We start from the raw sequence: 22,541 nt of genomic DNA, 5'->3' as shown, positions 1-22,541 counted from the left end.
TCCCCCCTCCCCCCACTTGCTAAGAATTTTACTGCAACTGCTCCCCCCTGCCCACTTCCTCAGTCTATGTGTACATTTTTAAGTTGTTAAAATAAATGTTAGACAAGAAACGAACTTGGAATTTTCGAACCACAAACAGATACTGCAGTGACGTTAGGTTGAAAGCCTTGCGCCAGGTCTGTGTGGCTTTTCTTTGATGCATCGTACTAGAACAGAGCCTCTTTTCTAGAACTCCCTCTCATGGAGGCGAAGGACTGACTCCTCACAGCGGAATGACCCCGAAGCCAGTAGTGGGAGTGACGCCTGGTCGGACTCCCTTGCGCGATAAATTAAATATTAATCCCGAAGAAGGAATGGCAGACTACAGCGACCCATCGTATACGAAACATATGGTAAGTATGAGCCCTTCGGGGATAGTGCGGTATATTAAATCCAATAAATACATAAATAAATATAAGTAGCAGAATGGAATGATCAGAAGTGGAGATGGATCAAGCAAATTAATTTGATGTTTTGCCAGGGTAACTGTGGGAAGGATATCTCTGGGAAATGCAATTGAGTGGGCGGTAGGGGTGGGTCATGGAGATCCACGGGAAAAGGAGACAAGTTCCGCCTTGAAGTCTGCAGAGGTTTGCCCGTAGGAAGGAAGCCACCAGCAAAACTACAACATTTCCCAGTCCCCTCTTAGCAGTTGCCCACATAAGGATACCAGTTTTAGGTTAAAATGAAAGAGAGCACTTGCTGGGGTCAGGGCAGGGTTTTTACCTCCTTGGTCTGTCGTTCTTCTCTGGCCGTAGAGACTCTCTCATGATCGCTAAAACACAGCTGGTGGTCATAGTGTAACAAGGATAAGAATCAAGCCCTTCGTGTAGCAAATGGGAAAGAAGAGGTGCCGAGCACGTCCAGTGAAGCTATTTTCAGAAATACTTGTATACGTAACAGTCTTGGAATAGGAACTGTTCAGTCCCAAAGAGAGAGTCTTTCCTGTAATTTCACCCACATACCCAACTCCTGAGTTTGGCTCCAGCTGTGAATACAGGACCTTATAATGAACTTCCTCTCTTCACAGAGCAGAACTTGGTGCTTTTTTTAAAAAAAAGATGCCACTGGCTTTCTAAATTCTTTCCAGTTCCTCAGAAACGCTAACTCCGTTCCTTAGCACTCTCCTGTTAGCTGTGCCACAAGCAGCGTTTGTGTGAAAGTTCTCCTGAAAACTTACTATCTGATTGTATGTGTTTTCTTATGGATTTTGACATGTAAAGTTGGAAGGATTTTGAATATGGTTGTCTTTGGGGCTTGCCAAATCTGAACTCCCTTGTAAATTAAAAAAGGAATACTTGCCTTTACTTTTAAATAACTACCTTCTGTGCAAAAATACATGGTCCATCTTTTTTTTTTTCGCTCTCTGAACAGGAACATTCTGACTTGTTTAGAATCACAGAGTTGGAAGAGACCACAAGGGCCATCAGGTCCAACCCCCTGCAATGCAGGAACACACAATCAAAGCTCTCCCGACATATGTTCATCCAGCCTCTGTTTAAAAACATCCAAAGAAGGAGACTCCACAACTCTCTGAGGCAGAGAATTCCACTGCCGAACAGCCCTGACAGTCAGGAAGTTCTTCCTAATGTTTAGGTGGTCTTCCCAGACCTTGAATCCATTACTCTGTGTCCTAGTCTCTGAGGCAACAGAAAACAAGCTTGTTCCTCTTCGACATGTCATCCCTTCAGATATTTAAATATGGCTATCATGTTCCCTCTTAACCTTCACTTCTCCAGACTAAACATCCCCAGCTCCCTAAGTCTCTCTTTGTAGGGCATGGACTCCAGACCTTTTACCCTTTTGGTTGCCCTCCTCTGAACCTGTTCCAGCTTGACAATATCCTTCTTGAATTGTGGTGCCCAGAACTGTACACAATATTCCAGGTGGAATATTCAGTCGCTGGTTGGTTGAGGCAAAGCAGAATAAAACTCAGTCCATTGAAGACAGAGGTCCTGTGAGTGGGTCACGAAAGGGGGGAGGGGAGTTCCAGATGCTGTTGTTGGCGGGGGCTTCTCTATCATTAGCTCCCTCAGTCCGGAGACTGGGGGGGTTGCCTGGATTTGGTTCTCTCCATGGAGGCCCAGGTAGCCCGGACGGCTCAAGTGACATTTTTCCATCTGCGTCAAGCACGTTGGCTGGCCTTTTACCTCTCCCAGACTGACCTGGCCACAGTGATTCATGCGATGGTCACCTCCAGGTTAGACTATTGCAACTCGCTCTATGCGGACCTTCCCTTGCGGTTAATCCGGAAGTTGAAGTTGGTCCAGAATTCAGCGGCACGACTTCTTACGGGTAATTCATCTCGAGACCACATCTTGCCTGTGCTGCACCGCCTGCACTGGCTTCCGCGAGAATTCTGAATCATCTTCAAGGTGTTAGTTTTAACCTTTAAGGCACTCCACGGCCCGTGGCCTTCATATCTTAAGGGCCGTCTGATATATGTCCCTGGTGTTGACTTCCAAGCGGGAGGCCCAAGTACTGGTGGTCCCAAGGCCCCTCCAGCGTCTGACTGGCCACTGCCGGACCCAGGGCCTTTAGTGCCCTGGCCCCAACCTGGTGGAACACTCTCCCCTGCAGCCATCCGGGCCCTGCGGGACCTAGAACAGTTCCTCAGGGCCTGCAAGACAGAGTTGTTCCGCCGGGCCTTTGGGGAGGTCAGTCATTGAAAGTGCCATCCCCTGCGCCCCATATTCCACCTTGGGGGCTTGTCCATATTATTTTGACCGCCCGATGAGTTTGTCATTGTTTATGTTACCATCTGATTTTAAGATGGAGGTTGATGGTTTTATTGGTTGTACACCACCCAGAGGTCTTTGGGGATGGGGCGGTATATTAAATCAGAGAGAGAGAGAGAGAGAACATGTAGTAAAATCAGCCTCTTTAGATAATCCTGTTATTATTGAAGAGCCTTGACACGGAAGGTTACATCTGGTTCCTGTTCTGTCACTTATTCCAACCATCCTGGCCATCTCTGACACACTTGTGCACACAAGCATCTTGTGTGCTCTGGTGGACCAAAGATGGATCAGAAATGTCTATAGTGGTTCTTGTCCATATCTGTGGACTGCTGCTTGTATCATACTTGTTGCTATCCTTACAATCACACAAATTGTCTTCACTCAGGACACTGTCCTGAACACGGCCCATGAAAATCACTTTTTTTCTGGTTGATCTGTGAGAATAGGTTGTTTTCAAGGTTGGACCATTTTGTAACTCTCTGTCCCGTTCTTCCATCTCAGAACCTCCTCTACTGTACAGTGAAAGTCACAGGTACAAGGAACTGTGCTTGGAGCTGGTTCACAGCCAGTTAAAATCTTAGAAAGCGTGCGTGTGTTTTAACTTTATTCCTTTGTCTGATTTAAGAAAACGAACCCCATAACATGTTTTTGATTTAGTAAACTACTTCAACTTCTCCACAGGAGAGAGAATCCCGTGAAAATCTCCGTCTAGGCCTTATGGGCCTTCCTGCTCCCAAGAACGACTTTGAAATTGTCCTGCCAGAAAATGCAGAAAAGGAGCTTGAGGATAACAGTGCCGATGATGCCTACATAGAAGATGCAGCAGATATGGACGCTCGCAAAGTGGTAGGAATAAATTCTTGAATTCATCCAGTAACCCAACTCACAATACCATTTATGCATTGCATCTTCCAGATATGTGGGGGAGAATGTTCCTGAGTTTTTCCACTGAAGGTTTTTTATGTTTATAAACTCACTTTTTCCATAAAATTAGTAACAAAGAAGAAGAGTTGGATTTATATCCCCCCTTTCTCTCCTGTGAGGAGACTCAAAGGGGCTTATAAACTCCTTTCCCTTCCCCCCTCACAACAAACACCCTGTGAGGTAGGTGGGGCTGAGAGAGCTCCGAAGAACTGTGATTCACCCAAGGTCACCCAGCTGGCGTGTATGGGAGTGCACAGGCTAATCTGAATTCCCCAGATAAGCCTCCACAGCTCAAGCGGCAGAGGAGGGAATCAAATCTGGTTCTTCCAGATTAGAGTGCACCTGCTCTTAGCCACTACGCCACTGCTGCTCCTGTTACCATGAAATACGAGCCACTGCATGCCAGCCAGCTTTTGCTGGAACTGAATTCCATTACAGCACTTTGTGGTTAATATCTCTTCCCCAAACATTCTCTAACTTTCACTCTCGGGATGCTAGCAGGATGAAATCCAGAAGCATAGCGCCAACGGGGACATCCGGGGCGGATAGTCCCAGGCACTGCAGGGGCACCGGGCAGGGGAAAACCTCTCTGCCTGGTGGAGGAGGCAGCTGCCTGCTCGGTCAGGCGGTGGGGAAATGGTAGCCGCGGCCTGCCCAGTGCCGCGGCCTCTCGTGCTGCGGGAAACAGCGACACCAGACAGGGAAGCCCCTTCTGCTCCACAGAGCAGGCAACCTCCTGCTCTGTGAGGCTGAGTGGGGATGGCAGCTTCCAAATTTTCTGCCCCCTCCCCCTGTGGATCTCCGTGCCACACCATCAACCTAGAAGGTAAGATAAGTGGTGGCTGGGGGTGGGGGGCAGAAAACTCGCAGGCCGTCCCGGGCGCAGCTTTGCCCAGCTACGCTTCTGATGACATCACTAAGAGCGTTCCCAAGCAGTGCGGAGTCTTCAAGGCCAACCCGAAGATAAGGCCAAAGTAAACAAGCCAGGGGGTCCCACATTGTGACCCGTGCCCGGCCCACTCCACAGCCTCCTGGCAAGAACCAGGGAAGAGCTGAGATGCTGGCGTGTCTCAACAGAGTTTTTGACAGTTGCCTTCTGAAAGTTTTCTGTGTTGCCAAGATGCCTTTTGGGGAACCTTTGAACCAGCGTCTTAAATGCCTTTTCAGGCTATTCGAGAAGCCGAGCGCATCAAGGCCCTCAAGCGGATGCACAAAGCAGTTCAGAAGGATATGCCCAGACCCTCGGAGGTAAGTCTGTTTTATTTATCTCTTTAGAATGTCTATGCAGTCCCTTCCGAGTCCTGCTCAAGGTCATGATCATAGAACAAATTCAAGAAGAAGAAGAAGAAGAGTTTGGATTTATATCCCCCCTTTCTCTCCTGCAGGAGACTCAAAGGGGCTTACAATCTCCTTGCCCTTCCCCCCTCACAACAACACCTACAGTTGGGTGGGTAGGAGCTGAAGGAGAACTCGAAAGAACTGTGACTAGCCCAAGGTCCTTTAGCTGAAGCGTGTGCGTGTGTGGGAGTGTACAGGCTAATCTGAATTCCCCAGATAAGCCTTCACAGCTCAGGTGGCAGAGCGGGGAATCAAACCCGGTTCCTCCAGATTAGATACACGAGCTCTTAACCTCCTACGCCACTGCTGCTCAAGGAGATTTTCCTGTAATAATAAAATATTTAAAGCTAGCTAGACCTTGCAGTTAGTTAGTGAAAGGGTAAATGGGTAGGTAACGCAGATTTTGGGACAGAAATAATTTGATTGCAGTTGGGACAGATGTGGCCCCCAGATGTGTGCCACGTGCAGGTGACAGTGGCATTTGTGGCACTCAGATGGGCAGGAGGGTGGGAAATGTAGGTTAAGTTACCAGTCCGCCACCCCTTTCTGACTTCTCCGAGTAGGGCTCCAGGACAGCTGGTATTGTGTAGTAGCTACAGTGTAAAACAGGGGTGTCCAACTCTGGCGCTTCAGATGTTCATGGACTACAATTCCCATCAGCCAATTGGCCATGCCAGCAGGGGCTGATGGGAATTGTAGTCCATGAACATCTGAAGTGCCAGAGTTGGACGCCCCTGGTGGAAAGACTCAGGTTTGAATCACCACTCATCCATAAATCTCACTAGCTATTCTGCGTCCAGTTGCTCTTTTTCAGCCTCACCTACCTCACAGGGTTGTTTTGAGGCCGAAACGGGGAGAAAGAGCCACGAATGCCCTCCTGAGTTCACTGGAGGAAAGACAGGGCAAAAAAGTATAGAAAAGAAAATTGCTTACCAACGAGCATGGCAGGGAAGACAAGTGAAATGAACGAAGGCGGTAAAATGCTACTTTATGGTGTTAAAAGTATTTAGGCTTATGAATATTCATCACGTGCTGCTGGGCACACATTGACACAGCAGAGCACTGAAGGAGAATGCAGTCTACCTGGCATTTGGCTGTGTCTTCTAGGGAGATTTTTGTGTGCTTTTTTTGGTTCCGTTTTAGGTAAACGAAACCATCCTGAGGCCTTTAAACGTCGAGCCGCCCCTGACAGATTTGCAGAAGAGCGAGGAGCTGATCAAGAAAGAGATGATCACCATGCTCCATTACGACCTAGTGCATCACCCTTCCGGGGAGCTGCCAGGGGGCAAGAAAGGGAAGCCCCCCGGGTTTGGAGCCAGCAGCACAGAGCACATCGTTTACCTGGAGCACAACCCTTATGACAAGTTCCCAAAGGAAGAGCTCAAGAAGGTACACGTGTGAAAATGAGCCCTTTTGGTTCGAACCGAAGACCCATCTAGTTCTGAACTTCTCCCCCGGCCTACAAATGCCTTCTTGCCCTGCTTCAGAGGTTCCTGGGGGGCAAGTAGCCCTCTCTCCCCCCCACCCCAACTTTTGGTGCTCTGAGAGCTTAACGAATTCCGCAGGGCCTGCAAAACCGAGCTGTTCCACCGGGCCTTTGGGGAGGCCAGCCGCTGATGCCCCCCCCCCTCCTCCTTTTATAACATCTGTTGGATCCTACCGTCCCTTCCCTTTTTTTCTTTTTAGGGGATCTGTTAGTAGGACGCCATCTATTTATTTGACTGAACACTGCTTTTAACGGGGTAGTTTTTAACTTATATAGAGCCGCTAGTTAATGCTATTTAATTTAACTTGATATTATTGTTTTTATTGTGTGCTCTATCTGTATGTTTTGTTCACCGCCCTGAGCCCTTCGGGGGAGGGTGGTTTATAAATAATAATAATAATAATAATAATAATAATAATAATAATAATAATAATAATAATAATAAAAAATAATAATAATAATAAAATTTACAATGGAGTTTGGTGGCTTCCTTTAGTCATCATATTTAAGAGCTGCTCCTTCCATGAGCTAGTCTGCTTCCTGTTCAAAACCATTGAGAGTGCTGGCCGTTACCCCAATTGCGTACCACGAATACGAATCAAGTTTCTCAGGTGTCTTTCATCTGCCCAATGTGTCTCTTCGTTGTTTGTGCGCTCTGCCTTTGGCGCAGCGTAGCGCCACACTGTGTTTTGCTCGGGAGGTGTTTTCCAGCCCTGGCTTCTCTTGCTGCCTCAAATCACACCCAGGTGCTTCTGGAAAGGCCGTTGATTCAATAAGCAGCATTCTTTTTAACACCAGTTCCCAACTTCAGCTGGCACACGGAGCACTTCTTGTTTTGGTGGTGTTTGGTGTGTTTGCAGACTAGTATTAAATTGAAAACTTGTGACTTGTGTCTGGTTAATTTCTTAGTCCAGTGGTGGCGAACCTATGGCACGGGTGCCAGAGGTGGCACTCAGACCCCTCTCAGACGCGTGCAGAAACAGAGCCCACACACACACATCTAGGCTGGCCTGGGCCGCTGGGCTCAATTATTAGCATTAAACCTAAGACCTAGTTTTGGGGAAGCAGTGTAGGTAACCCGGATAAACGCTATTAAACCCTACTGATTTTCTTGCTAAGAACTAAAGCGCGATCCTTCACCTGGGAGTAAGCTCAGTTGCTGGCAGTGGGGCTTTCTTCTGAGTAAACCCTCCTAGGGTTGTGATCCACCCGTTGGAAGAGTTGCATGGTTGCTTCAAAGCAGAGCCACCGACTACCACGAATCTTACTCCCAAGTAATGCACGCCTCGGAGCCAACTGGTTTTTTCTAAACTAAAACCTCAGTATTCAGGTTAAATTGCCGTGTTGGCACTTTGCAATGAATAAGTGGGTTTTGCGTTGCACTTTGGGCACTTGGTCTCAAAAAGGTTCGCCATCACTGTCTTAGTCTTTTAAAGATGCACGCAGTGCAGTGTAAGCTAAAACAGTGTCCGTCAGTGTCACCAGATACCAGCCTTAGTGAATGGCTGGCGAAATAAAACAGAAGAAACAATCCTTTCTGATTTTCAGATAGTCTGGTTACTTAGAATGTGCTCATTGCCTTAATTATTCTTTCCAATATGTCCCTTATGCACTAGTCTTTCATTTCAGACAGAGCATGTCCCACTTAATTCTCTTCGTTATCTGGTATAGGCAAGAGTTCAAGAGAAAGGTTGTTCACAGCAGATGAGTGGCCTAAAAGCATCATGCCTGCTCTTAGGGGTCTCTTCTTTCTAACACATACGAGCCAGCGCTGGATATATTTTCTGTCCCTGGAGGAGACAGAACCTCTGAAGGTTGTGCCTTCCCACCCCACTGTGACAGACAGGGCGGTCCTTGGACAAGCCAAGGCCATTTCGCTCACTCAGTATATTGATGGTGGTATCAGATGCCATCAAGTCGCAGCTGACTTACAGTGACCCCCTTTTGTGCTTCCAGGGCAGGAGTTCAAGATGGGGTTGCCGTTGCTTACCTCTGCATAGTAACCCTGGACTTCCTTGGTAGTCCAGGGCTGACTCCTGCATAGCTTCCAGGATCTGGTGAGACAGGGCTAGTCTGGGGCATTCAGGAGAGGGCAAGAGACAAAGAGGTGGCTTGCTGTTGCCATGATGTGAAATGTAGGCTGTTTTGACCCCAGGGAAGGCTGCGTTGTCTCGGGCCCTTAGGACTGGTAAGGTGTCACCCCCCTTGGGAATTCATAGTCAGGGGTGGTGTGTGATGTGGGGGCATGATGTGGGGTATCATGGCTTTGTCGCTTATGCTTTAGTTCTGGCAATAGAAGTCTAAATGCTTATTCCTGATTCTGAAACAGCATCATCATAATAAAACATTTATACCCATACCCCATGGGGTCAAAACAACACACTCCACACCACTGACAGAGCTACAACAGCAGGTGTCCAATGAGCTGATAAGGCGTTGCTCGGGAGCCAAAAGTGTGAGAAAGTACAACCAGACACAGCAATGAAAAGGGGGGGGAGGGGATCCCACGTCCCGTGCGGGAGCCACGGCAGGATCAAACCAGACATGGGCTGATCGTGACAGCTGTTGGCTGCCTCTGTGTAAGCAACCTGGGACTTCCCCAACTGTCTCCCACCCAAGTACTAACCAGGGCTAGGGCTGGCCCTGCTTAATTGCTCAGATCTGAGATGATCCAGCTAGCCTGAGCCACCCAGGTCAGGGCCACTTTGTATATTAGATGCAACAAAGATATGCAAAAGCGTTCATACAGGGGACAGCTATGGTGTTTCCCCTGACTGTTTCAGCTCCGAGATCTTCATGGATTCCCCATGGACATGGCCCACTCACCCTAGCAAAGGGAGGGAAGGGAGGGGCAGGGGTGCCATGCAAGGGAAGGGGAGGGAGGGAGGGGAGGGTGGCATGCAATGGAGGGGGAGGGGGCAATGCGGGCCCTGTAGGGAAAAGTGAAGATTGTAATTGATCCTTCCTTTTGCGCAGGCAGAAGAGCTCTTGGCACAAGAGATGGAAGTGGTGAAGCAGGGAATGGGTCACGGAGACCTCTCCAGCGAAGCTTACAACCAGGTTTGGGAAGAGTGTTACAGCCAGGTGCTATACCTCCCTGGACAGAACCGCTACACGCGAGCCAACTTGGCCAGTAAAAAAGACCGAATCGAGTCACTGGAGAAGAGATTAGAGGTCAGTGGTTGTTTCTGGGTTTGGGTTTTGACTTTGTTTCTGTGGCAGATTTCATACTTCACACATAAAAATGACAGGTATCATTTCATTGAGCAGCCCAATCAAAGGCTCATTCCGCACATGCAGAATAATGCACTTTCAAACTGCTTTCAGTGCTCTTTGAAGCTGTGCGGAATAGCAAAATCCACTTGCAAACAGTTATGAAAGTGGTTTGAAAACACATTATTTTGTGTGTGCGGAAGGGGCCAGAATTGCAGATGCATCAGACTAGGAACAGTAAGTTTTCAGTGTGGATGTGTTTGGGGAAGAACTAAGACTTAATTTAGTATGGGTGTGACTGTTATCTCCTGCACTGTATTCCAAGGTGCATGACAAAGCAGCCACTGGGTTTTCATGGAGTCGCAAATGGCGCTGGCCGCTTTTGAAAAACAAAAACCTCTCCTCTCCAAGGTTCAGTCAGATGACTTACCCTCCTGAGCCAATGCATCACCATCTGGGCTAGTATCAGACATTTGATATAAGGTGCATTTTTGAAACCAGTTGACAGGTGTTGCTTCTCAGGAGGACTAGCATCTTGTGGAATCTTTAACCTTTTCCATTATTTATTATTGTTATTTATTAAATTTAATAGACCACCCTGCCCCCGAAGGGCTTAGGGCAGTGTACAATAAAACCAACAACAAACAATAATATATGATATAACAAATCAAAAAGTGCATTAAAATCCATTAAAACAGTAGCAGCATCATAACTTGCATAAACCCATGTTTTAAAAGTGGCGTCCGAACCCCTACTCCATACCCCTTTGGGAGGGGACCAGCAGATTGCCGCAGATGGTATGCCCGGATGGTACACGGGGCATCAGGAGGGGGCGGACGATCTGCGGCTAGCCTCCCCAACAGCCCGGTGGAACAGCTCAGTTTTACAGGCCCTGCAAAACTCACCAAGGTCCAGCAGGGCCCTAACAGCTGGAGGCTTGTTATTCCACCAGGAAGGGCCAGGGCGAAAAAAGCCCACATCGGGTAGAAATTAGCCGCATCATTAGGGCAGGGAACCACTGAAGTGAAATTACCTCCTACAGGAACACTGGGGCTGGAGCTTGGGCGGCATTGTATGGGGTAAGGCGGTCTCGAAGGGCCCCAGGCCGCAAAGGGCCTTGAAGGTCAACACCAGCACCTTGAAGACAATATGGAGTTCCACTGGGAGCTATCGTTTCTTCTCAATCAGTTTTGTGGCTGGAAGGCAGCAATAATTTTCTCTTCTCCAGTTGTGCCAACAAAGGACCAATGGGTTGCATTCCAGCAGTTCACATCCATTGGCTCAATGATTCTTTGTCCTTCTACTGGAAGTGAAGTTGGGATGTTGAGTGAGGATTTTGAGACTGGAGGCTTTTAAAGATCTTTTCCAGATATGTCCCATTTTAAAGGCCTCACGTACTCAGTACACATTTTTACATAGCATAACCTTCAATGTGCTTAGAGTGTTCTGGAGAGACGAGAGCTACTCCTGAGTCAAGCAAGTTCCTCACCAGCCGTAGTGTGCTATCTCGTGGCCCTTTACATGGTGGTCATCTTTGCTGTGACTGTGCTGGTATTAATTACCTTTTGGGGGCCTTTCCAACATGTGGAGTGTAGAACAGATAAGTGGACCTAAAAACTTTGGATGTGTATATGGATGAGGGAACAATTGTCTGTACTGGTTCTGGTGGGTTTTCCGGGTTGTGTGGCCGTGGTCTGGTGGATTTTGTTCCTAACAGCAGTGGCGTAGGAGGTTAAGAGCTTGTGTATCTAATCTGGAGGAACCGGGTTTGATTCCCACCTCTGCCACCTGAGCTGTGGAGGCTTATCTGGGGAATTCAGGTTAGCCTGTACACTCCCACACATGCCAGCTGGGTGACCTTGGGCTAGTCACAGCTTCTTGGAGCTCTCTCAGCCCCACCTACCTCACAGGGTGTTTGTTGTGAGGGGGGAAGGGCAAGGAGATTGTAAGCCCCTTTGAGTCTCCTGCAGGAGAGAAAGGGGGGATATAAATCCAAACTCTTCTTCTTCTAACGTTTCGCCTGCATCTGTGGCTGGCATCTTCAGAGATGTATCACAGAGGGAAGTCTGTTTCAAACAGAAAAGTCTGTTTCTGTTTCAAACTGTGAAACAGACTTCCCTCTGTGATACACCTCTGAAGATGCCAGCCACAGATGCAGGCGAAACGTTAGGAACAAAATCCACCAGACCATGGCCACACAGCCCGGAAAACCCACCACAACCAGTTGAATCCGGCCGTGAAAGCCTTCGGCAATAAATTGTCTGTACCTTTATGATGTGTGATCATAACTGGCTTTGAATATTGCAGGTAAGAGTGTGCTGTGTCCTGTTCCCCCCCAACACACCAAAAGAAAACCCTCAGCAAAAAGCTGCATTGCCTTTAAAATACAAGCCCTCTGCCTCATTCACTTTCTGAGCGGTAGCTGTATTCATTGGTATTCGCCACAAACACAGTACAGTAAACTATTGTGGCATAATCCTTTCCAACCTCAAACCCAGTCAGGGGTCTGTAGTCTGGGGTTATTTCACCATATATGTATTGTTTTGTAAGGTGATCACTACACTGCTTTGCGTGTTTGCTGAAATGAATTCCATGGGCCAGCAGAGGGTGCTATTGCTCTGTGCAATGTTTTTTTTTAGTTGTGCTCCAATGCTGATTTCTCTCTTTGATAGTCTTCAGTATAAGTTTCTTATAAACTGGAGTGGATTATGGGGGGAAAAAAGACAATATAATTTCATGTTCTTTGTTCTTCATACTGTCGTGCGTTGCCGTTCAGGTTTTCCTCTTCTAACAAAAAGCTGAGTTAACGTTAACATGTTTTAAATGTGACATTTATTTCTGTGAAATTGACCGCAAGCGCTGTAGTCCTTCCTGAAGCATTCAGAAGGCTTTTTAAAAGGGTATAAAGGAGCAGCAGTGGCGTAGGAGGTTAAGAGCTCATGTATCTAATCTGGAGGAACCGGGTTTGATTCCCAGCTCTGCTGCCTGAGCTGTGGAGGCTTATCTGGTGAATCAGATTAGTTTGTGCACTCCCACACATGCCAGCTGGGTGACCTTGGGCTAGTCACAGCTCTTCTGAGCTCTCTCAGCCCCACCCACCTCACAGGGTGTTTGTTGTGAGGGGGGAAGGGCAAGGAGATTGTCAGCCCCTTTGAGTCTCCTGCAGGAGAGAAAGGGGGGATATAAATCCAAACTCTTCTTCTTCTATAAATGCTGTTTTGTGAGAACTTCCATCGAGTCACAAGATATGCATGACACAGAACAGCTTTAGCTAGGTTTTTTCCTTCTTCTAAAGACACAGCTGCCCGCTTGTCACTTCAGTCTCACAGGCCCCTTCCACACACGCCAAATAAGGCGTTTTCAAACCACTTTCACAACTGTTTGCAAGTGGGTTTTGCCATTCCGCACAGCTTCAAAGAGCACTGAAAGCAGTTTGAAAGTGCATTATTCTGCCTGTGCGGAAGGAGCCTCACAGTTTAAAAGAACTGACTGACCTTTCTTTGTTAAGCATTCTGCATTTCTGAAATTTTGCACAACTTGACAAGCTTTGTGAGGACTGTTATGAACCTGCCCCCTGTATAAAAGGCTGCAGCCATGTTACTGTTCAGGGTTCAGTTACCAAGGACATACTGCCCTTCCGTCTCCCAGTTCAGTTCAAAGGGCCTGGTTCTTGCCTCTAAAAACCCTCAACTGGCTAAGAAGAAGAAGAAGAGTTTGGATTTATATCCTCCCTTTGTAGGAGGCTCAAAGGGGCTTACAAACTCCTTGCCCTTAGCTCTATCAAACACCCTGTCAGATAGATGGAACTGAAGAGAACTCCGAAGAAAAATGACTAACCAAAGGAATCCAGTTGAATTAAATGAGGAGTTCACAGGCTATTGTCTAGTCCCCAGATAAGCCTCCACAGCTCTGGCAGCAGAGAGGGGAATCAAACCCGGTTCCTCCAGATTAAAGTGCACCTGCTCTTAACCACTACGCCACCGCTCCTCCTAGGGCCAGGGTACCTGAAGATTGCCTTCTGCCATGCTATTCGCCTGCTTAATGTTGCTGTCTCTACTTGTGTGAAATTGAGATGGGTTCCATCCAGAGACGGGACATTTTCAAAGGTAGGGAGGGAGCTGTTTATGGAATACTCCCTCCTTGGTAGTTTGCCTGGCACCTACTATACTGTACTTTAAGCACTGGGGTTAAATTAGGTTTTGTTTCCCTTGGCTTTTAGAGGAGTTCTCCCTGGGCCATTTTACTGTCTGCTGTTCATCCTGTTTGTATTTTTATAACTTAATGCTACTTAATGTATTTTTATAACTTAATGGTTACTTTTAAATTGTCAGCTGATATATTTTTTAAAATGACTCTGCTGTAAACGGCATTGAGCATTTGTTTTTTCTTCTGAAGAGGCATCTAACGAATAATATAAGTAAAGTGGCTGTCGCCTCCTAGCACATAAGGAACAGATAGACAATGACGTTAAATTCCAAGGCTCATTCCACACATGCAGAATAATGCACTTTCAAACTGCTTTCAGTGCTCTTTGAAGCTGTGCGGAATAGCAAAATCTGCTTGCAAACAGTTGTGAAAGTGGTTTGAAAACACATTATTTTGCGTGTGCGGAAGGGGCCCAAGTTTGCCTGGGGTCCAGATTCTGCTTTTACCTACAAGATTCTCTCTTTTGAGAGTTCTGAATCTTTATGACGAAGTAACTGTGAAAAGCCAACTGGAGCAAACAAACTAGAGAGGCCTTTCAAGGTTTGCATGTTTGTTTTATTATTATTGTGTTTCCGGTGCTTGTCTTCAGAGATATACAGGAATTGGTAATAACTTTATAATGGGCTTGTGAATATTAATTTAGAATGCTGCATTTGGATGAGAATTTTCTGATAGGGCAGCATACTACAAAGGGTTAAATGTGATTTTATCATTACTTCCTCTTGTGATATAGAAGATATGTTTGTCAAATTTGACTGCAAGTGCTGGGTTTCCCAGTTGCAATATATTTGTAAGGAAGAAGAAGAAGAGCTTGGATTTATACCCCTGTCAAAGGGGGAGGGGAGAATATAGACCAATGATGGCGAACCTTTTTGAGACTGAGTGCCCAAATTGCAACCCAAAACCCACTTATTTATCACAAAGATTATAGTAGCAATTTATTACTGAATATACTGAGGTGAGAGTTTGGATTTGAAAGTTTTTAATGAGGGTTTATTGCGGGCATTGTTCGTTTACTGATAAACAAGGTTTTAAATTGTTTTAATGTATTTAAGGGTTATTGTATATATGTGATTTATGTTGTTCACCGCCCAGAGCCCTTCGGGGGTAGGGCGGTATACAAAACCCAACAATAAATAAATAATAAATTTAAAAACCGGTTGGCTCCGAGGCACGTGTTACTCAGGAGTAAACTTACTGAAGCAACCGTGCAACTTGGGTGCTGTGTGGTTTCCGGGCTGTATGGCCGTGTTCTAGCAGCATTCTCTCCTGACGTTTCGCCTGCATCTGTGGCTGGCAACCGTGCAACGCTTCAAATGGGTGAATCACAATCCTAGGAGGGTTTACTCAGAAGCAAGCCCCATTGCCAGCAACCGAGCTTACTCCCAGGTAAAGGATCATGCCCAGGCCAGCCTAAGGTGTGTGTGAGTGGCACATGATGAACTCTGTGCGTGAGTGCCCACAGAAGAGAGATACAGTGCCACCTCTGGCACTCATGCCGGAGTATGTGCCCCTACGTACAGGAGGTTGGACCTCAAATGGTCCCACGCCCGATTCTCTTTAACTCTATGATTCTATGAAAATAGAGATCAGCACTCCCATTCACGCTTTGCCATCCCAGCTCAATCTCTTTATTTAGGCCAGGGCGTTTAAATTTTGGACCCCTGCTCTGAATGCATGCGTTTATCTCCCATACAGTATCCATAAATTATCATGTCAATACTATATTCAAACTTAGGAGCAGAAATGAGGTTTTACCCTGTCACTGTTCAGATAAAGCACTCCCTGTCAATACAAGGACCAGCCTTCCGACATCTCCTGTTGTGGATCCTTTCATGAGTAGAGTAGTAGGATGCAGCCCAGTGAATGTTTTTCTCCACAGGAATAAATCGGTCTCATTTGAGTCATGGAAGAGGCCATTTAGTCCAATCCCTGCTCAGTGCAGAATCAGCCTAGAGCAGTGATGGCGAACCTATTTCACGGGTGCCAGAGGTGGCACTCGGAGCCCTCTCTGTGGGCACTCGCACGCAGAATTCATCATGTGGGGGGCGGAAAATCACACACACACACCCCCGCACACACACACACACACATCTAGGCTGGCCTGGGCCACTGAGCACGACGTGCACACACCGCGGTGAGCAGGAAGGACTCGGCTGGCGGGCCTGGTGCCTGTGCTCTGGGTGGCTTCTGCCCAAGGGGGGAGGGTGCAGAGGAGGCAGAGATGCTAGAGAGGCACAGAGCGGTGCTCACGGGACTTGCTGGAGACTAGAGCAGGCTGGCCCCTGCTCGAGCGGGTGGGGCAGAGGAAGAGGGAGCCAACTGGTTTTTTATAAACTAAAACCTCAGCATTCAGGTTAAATTGCCGGGTTGGCACCTTGCGATAAATAAGTGGGGTTTGGGTTGCAATTTGGGCACTCGGTCTCAAAAAGGTTCGCCAACACTGGCCTAGAGCGTCCTAGATAACTGTGTGCCCTGCCGCCGCATCAATTTGCAAGCGTTCTAATTGAACTTGGAATCATTCGCTCAGATTTTTTGGTGACATCAGATGTCGCTATAATGACGCAGAAGAGCCGATCCCATAGTTTGCCAGGGGCGATGCTTATACGGTGGTTTTTTCCCTCCTTCCTCGTTTCTGCGTGCCTCATTTATGGGGACTAAAATAACCCCAAAGGTCTTGAATTACCAAGAAGTGATTGAAAAGGTGTGTGTGTGTGTTCTCATTTTTTCCTCTCTTTTACAAGGGAGCAGCACTTGTTTGCCTCTACTGAAGCTCGTTTTGCTTCCAAGGTGTGAACACAAGCTACTGTTTAAGCACACCTCTGCTTGACTGCTTGGAATTTCGCTCTGGTGTCAAGAGCTCTAAAATTTTATGAAGTTTGAAACTCAAATTGTACGTAGCTGGCATTATTGCAGAATCAGCCATTTTTAAAAGAAGTAGTCGTTGTTACAAGCGTTGAGACCTGACCCTGACCTTCTTGTGAGTTTCTGAAGACTTCCATGTCAATGCCACAGGAAACAAGGAGCGTCTGTTGTTCGGCAGGCTAAGAAGGGAAGAATAGTTTGGTGGAGGTTATTGCCGCTCTAGCAAGCCACTTGATTCTAAGTGAAATGTACATTTTTATCTTTGTGTCCTGCGAGAGCTGCAAAAATAAATACTTCCCCTCTCTATTAAATGTTCTTTTACAATCCCTCTCTGGTAAATGTTCTTTTACAATCTAGCCAACCACCTGTTTTGCCCCAGCAGTGTTTGAATACACCTACGCTACCTTGAGGCATTTTTGAAAAGGTCTTTTTGACAATCCTGTCGCTTACCAGTTCAGAATTAGACTTGCGTAATTAACTGGTTGTTGTGGGCTTTCCGGGTCGTGTGGTCGTGATCTGGTAGATCTTACATTAGGACATTTTGCCTGCATCTGTGGTTGGCATCTTCAGAGGTGTAGCACAGAGAGAAGTGTGTTATACACAGTAACACACTTCTCTCTGTGATACACCTAGAAAATCTGCTCAGAGTCTGAAAGCGAAGCGATCCGGGCAAGAATCTGCCAGATAATGGCCACACAGCCCGTAAAACCCTTTATACCAGCTCGAGTCTAGCTGTGAATGTCTGACTGACCTGACTGATAGCCAATTAAAGTTCACAGGTAGGTTTAAGCATGTCACAGGTGTCAAGTTCACCTTAAGTGCACAGGTGTCTTTCCCACCTGTGCTGGTTTGTGGGTCGTCTGGATTCACAGGTACATCAGTTGTGTGTAACTTCTGAAACTGGCCCAGATTTAAGTCTTTTTAGATATCTGTAAACGTTCATTTAAATGTATTTCTCATGGTTCATCCTCGGACTGAATACGGTAGAATGAGTGGGATGGGATAAATCTTGATGATCACTTCCACTAACAGAAAGGGTGAGAAATTCCAACCAGTTCCCTCCCATAACTGCTTCTGCATATCTCCAGTTTGCTGCCATTCTGTTTCTGGGAGCCTCAAGAGTAGCGACTCGAAGAGGTCAGTCGAACTCAGCAGAGAAGAGGGAGGCAGGGAAATTCCGTTCTTCCAGCAGCTCTGTCTTCTGGGAGCGAATATTATCATTGGGATCCATTCCTGTGATGGAACAAATTAACAGCAAGCCAGGCCTGGCTGTTAAAAATCTCCCATTCCTGTTTGTCCATCTGTTTACTTCCCTGGCGCACGTGCATTTGTAGTGAGCCTTTTGCAGCATGTTAAAGAGGAGGACAGCTCATCGTTCTTACTTTAGTTCCTGATGTACCGTTGAAGTTAGTATGATTCCTGCTTCATCTAGTCATGCTTTCACGGCGAGGAACAGTGGGTTTTCAGGGGAAGAGACCTTTTGGGGGTGGTTTGCCATTGCCTGCCTCTGCGTGGGCTGAGAGAGTTCTGAGAGAACTGTGACTGACCCAAGGTTACCTGGCAGGCTTCATGTGGAGGAGTGGAGAATTGAACCTGATTCTCCAGATCAGAGTCTGCCGCTCATAACCTCCACACTCAGCTGGCTCTCTGATGTACCATTACAACCCTGAATACATCCAGTTAGTTTCCAGTCTGACTTAGCAATGATTAGCAACTACACTTTTAAATAATTAGCAATTTAACACTTCAAACTTTACTGTTCAGTTTTTAAAAAAATATATTCCCGTCTCCAGCACAGCAGGATATCCTTTGAGTGTGAATAAGCCGATTTTTGAAATGTTGAACTTTTACCCTTTTTTAATGTAGCGTGTTTTCCGCTGTGCACTTTGCAAAGAAGAAAGAAAACCTTCCTGACATTTTCCATAAAGACACCTTTTAAAAAGCCAAGCAAATCCATATGAGTTTTTATAGGGGTGACACCTCTCCAGGACTTGCAAAAAAGAAAGAAATTGATTGAATGAAATTGGAGCAAAAAAGTCCGTCCCCCCCCCCCATTGAAGTCATTGGCGAGAACTTTCCCCATAAAATGCTTGGGTGTGACATTGGCCCATTAAAAAAAAATGGGGGGGGGCCTTTTTCAGATATCCAAACATTTTCAGCTCTGTGAGGAATTGGGGGGGGGGGGTGTATTTTAAAGTAGAGGGATTACATTTGCAGCATAGCTGCCGGTGGCTCTCCTCAGAAGAACACCCGTATCGATGAAGTTTTGGTCGGGGCTGGGTCCAATTTTAAAAGGTCCCAAAGAGGGTACCCCCACTTGCCATTCAGAATAGTTGAAAACTCAATTGGGGCTCCCAAAATTGACCCAAACTTCACTAAACCCGGGGGTTCTTCTAAAGCGAGTCACCTGCAGCTATGCTGCAAATTTGATGCCTCTAGTTTGAAAAACAGCCTCCCTCCAGAGCCCACCCACCCCAAATTCTACACAGATTTTAATGGAGTCAAACATTTTTCGATAACTGAAAAATCCCCCTCCCAGTTTACTGGTATGAGTAGTCAGCTTTTTTAGGCTTTCCTGAAAAATAAACCCAAATATGAAGAATATCAGGGGGGAAATGTTCCCCGTCCTTTGTAATGAGCAGAAGAAATGGTGGTAGCTTCTAGCAGCGTACCAGAAACTATCTGGCGGCATCTTGTTCAGGTGGCAAATTAGTGCCTCCCAACAGCTTGCTGTGTGGAGGCTATTTAAAACATTTCTTGGTCACCTGTCTTCCTCGGGGAGCTGCTACAGCATGGGTAATACACACAAAATAAAATATATTAAAAACCTAAAATTTAAAACCACAACTCCGGACTGCTAGTAAATGTAGCCAAATGCAATAAAACAGTTTTCTTTTGCTTCCTAAAGATTGATGGTGTCGCTCATGTGACCGGCTGTTGTCTATCAGTATCAAGAAGACCTCCATTCACAAAACCTCCCCACTTCTTTCTGTGGTCTTCAGGTGCTATCCAGTCTCTTCTTTCAGTTCTGTCTTGGGCCCTTTTGTACCACGTTACTTCTCTTCTGTTTCAAGCTCCTGAAACTCTGCCTTGTCATAGTGAGTAGTCAGGAAAAAAATTAGTATTAATGAGCTTAGGAGCTTACCGTATAATAATCATGTGAAATCATAGAGTTGGAAGAGACCACAAGGGCCATCAAGCCAAGTCCCCGGCCCTGCAGGAACACACAATCAAATCTTGGGCTTTATACTCTTTTATTTCTTCATATTTACTTTATTCACATCCTGCCTTTCACCCTTTCCTCTTCTCCGTTTTAACTTCATAACAACGCTGTAAGGTAGGTTAGCCTGAAAGGCAACTGGCCGAAAGTCACCTAGTGAGTTTTCATGGCAGAAATGGGGACTTGAACCTACCTTTCCCAGATCCTCCACCAAGGCTTTAACCACTACACTGCTTGCTAAATTAGAGAAAAAGATGGGCTCTCTTGTAGCACACTATGCAGCTGGCTGGGTTTTCTGCCAGGTTATAAGTGAGTATAATCTTCCTGTGTGGAGTAATGCCCAGCTTGTGTTTCTGTCACCAGATAAACAGAGGCCACATGACGACAGAAGCTAAGAGGGCCGCCAAGATGGAAAAGAAGATGAAGATTTTGCTTGGCGGCTATCAGTCTCGTGCCATGGGGCTAATAAAGCAGTTGAATGACTTGTGGGACCAAATCGAGCAAGCTCACCTGGAACTGCGCACGTTTGAGGAATTAAAGAAACATGAAGATGCCGCTATCCCAAGGAGACTGGAGGTAAAACTGCAGAGGCGTATCGGGGGGAAATGGTGGCTGGAGACAACACCTCCTCCAAGTGCTCCACCCCCGCGCTTGGAGGCAGGGCTCGGGGCGGGGCCAACTCGGATGGGCACTGCAGCGGCAGGCCGGCTCCTGTGCCGGCCTGCTTCCACGGTGCTCATCTGAGCTGCCCCGCCCCCCACCTCTGGACAGGTGCCGCGGCAGCAGGCCGGCTCCTGACAACAGGCCGGCTGTCTTTAGGTGCTTCCCCACCTTGACCCGGCTCGGAACCCCACCGTTGTGCTTGGGGTCATCCTTCCCCGGTCCCCGAACGCCTCTGTAAAACTGCCATGTGGGATCCTCTGGGCATCTAGAAGGGAGAGGGGCGAAGAGTATATTAAGTATTACAGGATGGTTTTGGATTTTCTTGCAATTAAGTGACATAACACTTACCTTAAGGTTGTCAGCATCTAGATGAAACCCGGAGAGCTCCTGGGGTTATAACTAATCCCCAGGAGACAGAGATTTGTTCACCTGTAGATAATGGCTGCGTTGGAAAGGGGAATCTATGGCATTATACCCCGTTGAAGTCCCTCCCCTTCCCAAACCCCACCCTCCTCAAGCTCCACCTTCTAAATCGCCAGGTATTTCCCAACCCTAATTACTTATAATGATCCCATAAGGCCATGGTGGCAAACCTTTGGCACTCCAGATGTTATGGACTACAATTCCCATCAGCCCCTGCCAGCATGGCCAATTGGCCATGCTGGTAGGGGCTGATGGGAATTGTAGTCCATAACATCTGGAGTGCCAAAGGTTCGCCACCACTGCCATAAGGTTTCCAGGGCAAGGGCGGTTTGGAGGCGGTTTGCCATTGCCGGAGTCGGTGTCCTGCCCCTGGTGTCCCTTGGAGGTCTCCCATCCAAATACTTTTTAGGATCATGGCTGAGAGTGTGTGGCTGGCCCAAGGTCACCCTGCAAGTTTCCATGGCTGAGTGGGGATTCGAACCTGGGTTACACAGCGCTTAGTCCGACACCTGAACCACCACACCACAGTGACTCTCAGTACAGGATGTTGCCTCGCCACAGTTTTGTTTTCAAAAGTAGAAAATCAGCATTTTAAAGAAATTATAGTTCATTATTTTGATGCTGTCCATTTTATTTAGATTGCTTTTTATTGCCCCTTATGATACTATGTTGTTGCTTTTTTCCTTTGGCCTTTTTCTTGAGAGCCAGCATGATGTAGCCATTAAGAGCAGTGGACTCTAATCTGGAGAACTGTTGGATTCCCCACTCCTCCACGTGAGCAGCAGATTCTAATCTAGAAAACTGGGTTCGATCCCCCACTCCTCCACATAAGCCTTCTGAGTGATGCTGGATCAGTTTTTTAGCATTCTCTCAGACACCCCCCCCCCCCCCCCCCTACCTCACAAGTCTTTTGTGGGGAGGAGAAGGGAAGGCACTCGTAAGCCGCGTTGAGACTCCTGTTAGTGGAGAAAAGAGGAGTTTTTTTTTAAAAAAAAAAAAACCCCTCTTCTTGGTGATTTCTCCCTGAATTTTAAAACACCGACGGCCCTCTTGAAAACTGATTTTCTCTCACATGTTCCCCAATGCTGTAAAATCACATCCAAGTGCAGGGCGGGTGCAGGAGCATCCCCATTCTGTTCTTGTTGTGAGGCGGGGAGGGCAAGGAGATTGTCAGCCCCTTTGAGTCTCCTGCAGGAGAGAAAGGGGGGATATAAATCCAAACTCTTCTTTTTCTTCTTCTTCTTCCCTTGCTTAGTGAGTACCCTGGCCGATCAGACTCAGTTTACACTTGTATGTTACTCATTGATGAAAAACTACTGATTTTGGCACAGGCTGTGAAGTTTTGTATGGCAGTCTGTGAAATTCACCAGATGCTGACAGTTTAAATTTATGTTATGTATTACAAAAATTTTAACAACTTTAT

At 46.9% G+C, this 22,541-nt stretch overlaps 1 protein-coding gene across 2 annotated transcripts in view; it reads left to right on the top strand.

The window, feature by feature from the left end:
* CDC5L (cell division cycle 5 like) overlaps positions 1–22,541 on the top strand; it is a 39,267-nt gene that overhangs the window by 15,155 nt on the left and 1,571 nt on the right. For both annotated transcript variants that reach the window (XM_048502971.1, XM_048502961.1), the window contains exons 10-15: positions 230–392; positions 3,462–3,626; positions 4,872–4,952; positions 6,186–6,431; positions 9,505–9,702; positions 20,396–20,608. In XM_048502971.1, the coding sequence (XP_048358928.1) occupies positions 230–392; positions 3,462–3,626; positions 4,872–4,952; positions 6,186–6,431; positions 9,505–9,702; positions 20,396–20,608 (1,066 nt within the window). The remainder of the gene's footprint in view (positions 1–229; positions 393–3,461; positions 3,627–4,871; positions 4,953–6,185; positions 6,432–9,504; positions 9,703–20,395; positions 20,609–22,541) is intronic.

The sequence above is a fragment of the Sphaerodactylus townsendi genome, linkage group LG01 (assembly GCF_021028975.2).
Source record: "Sphaerodactylus townsendi isolate TG3544 linkage group LG01, MPM_Stown_v2.3, whole genome shotgun sequence".
NCBI lineage: Eukaryota > Metazoa > Chordata > Lepidosauria > Squamata > Sphaerodactylidae > Sphaerodactylus > Sphaerodactylus townsendi.
The sequence above is the reverse complement of the archived record's forward strand: the minus strand, read 5'-3'. Positions and strand labels throughout refer to the sequence as shown.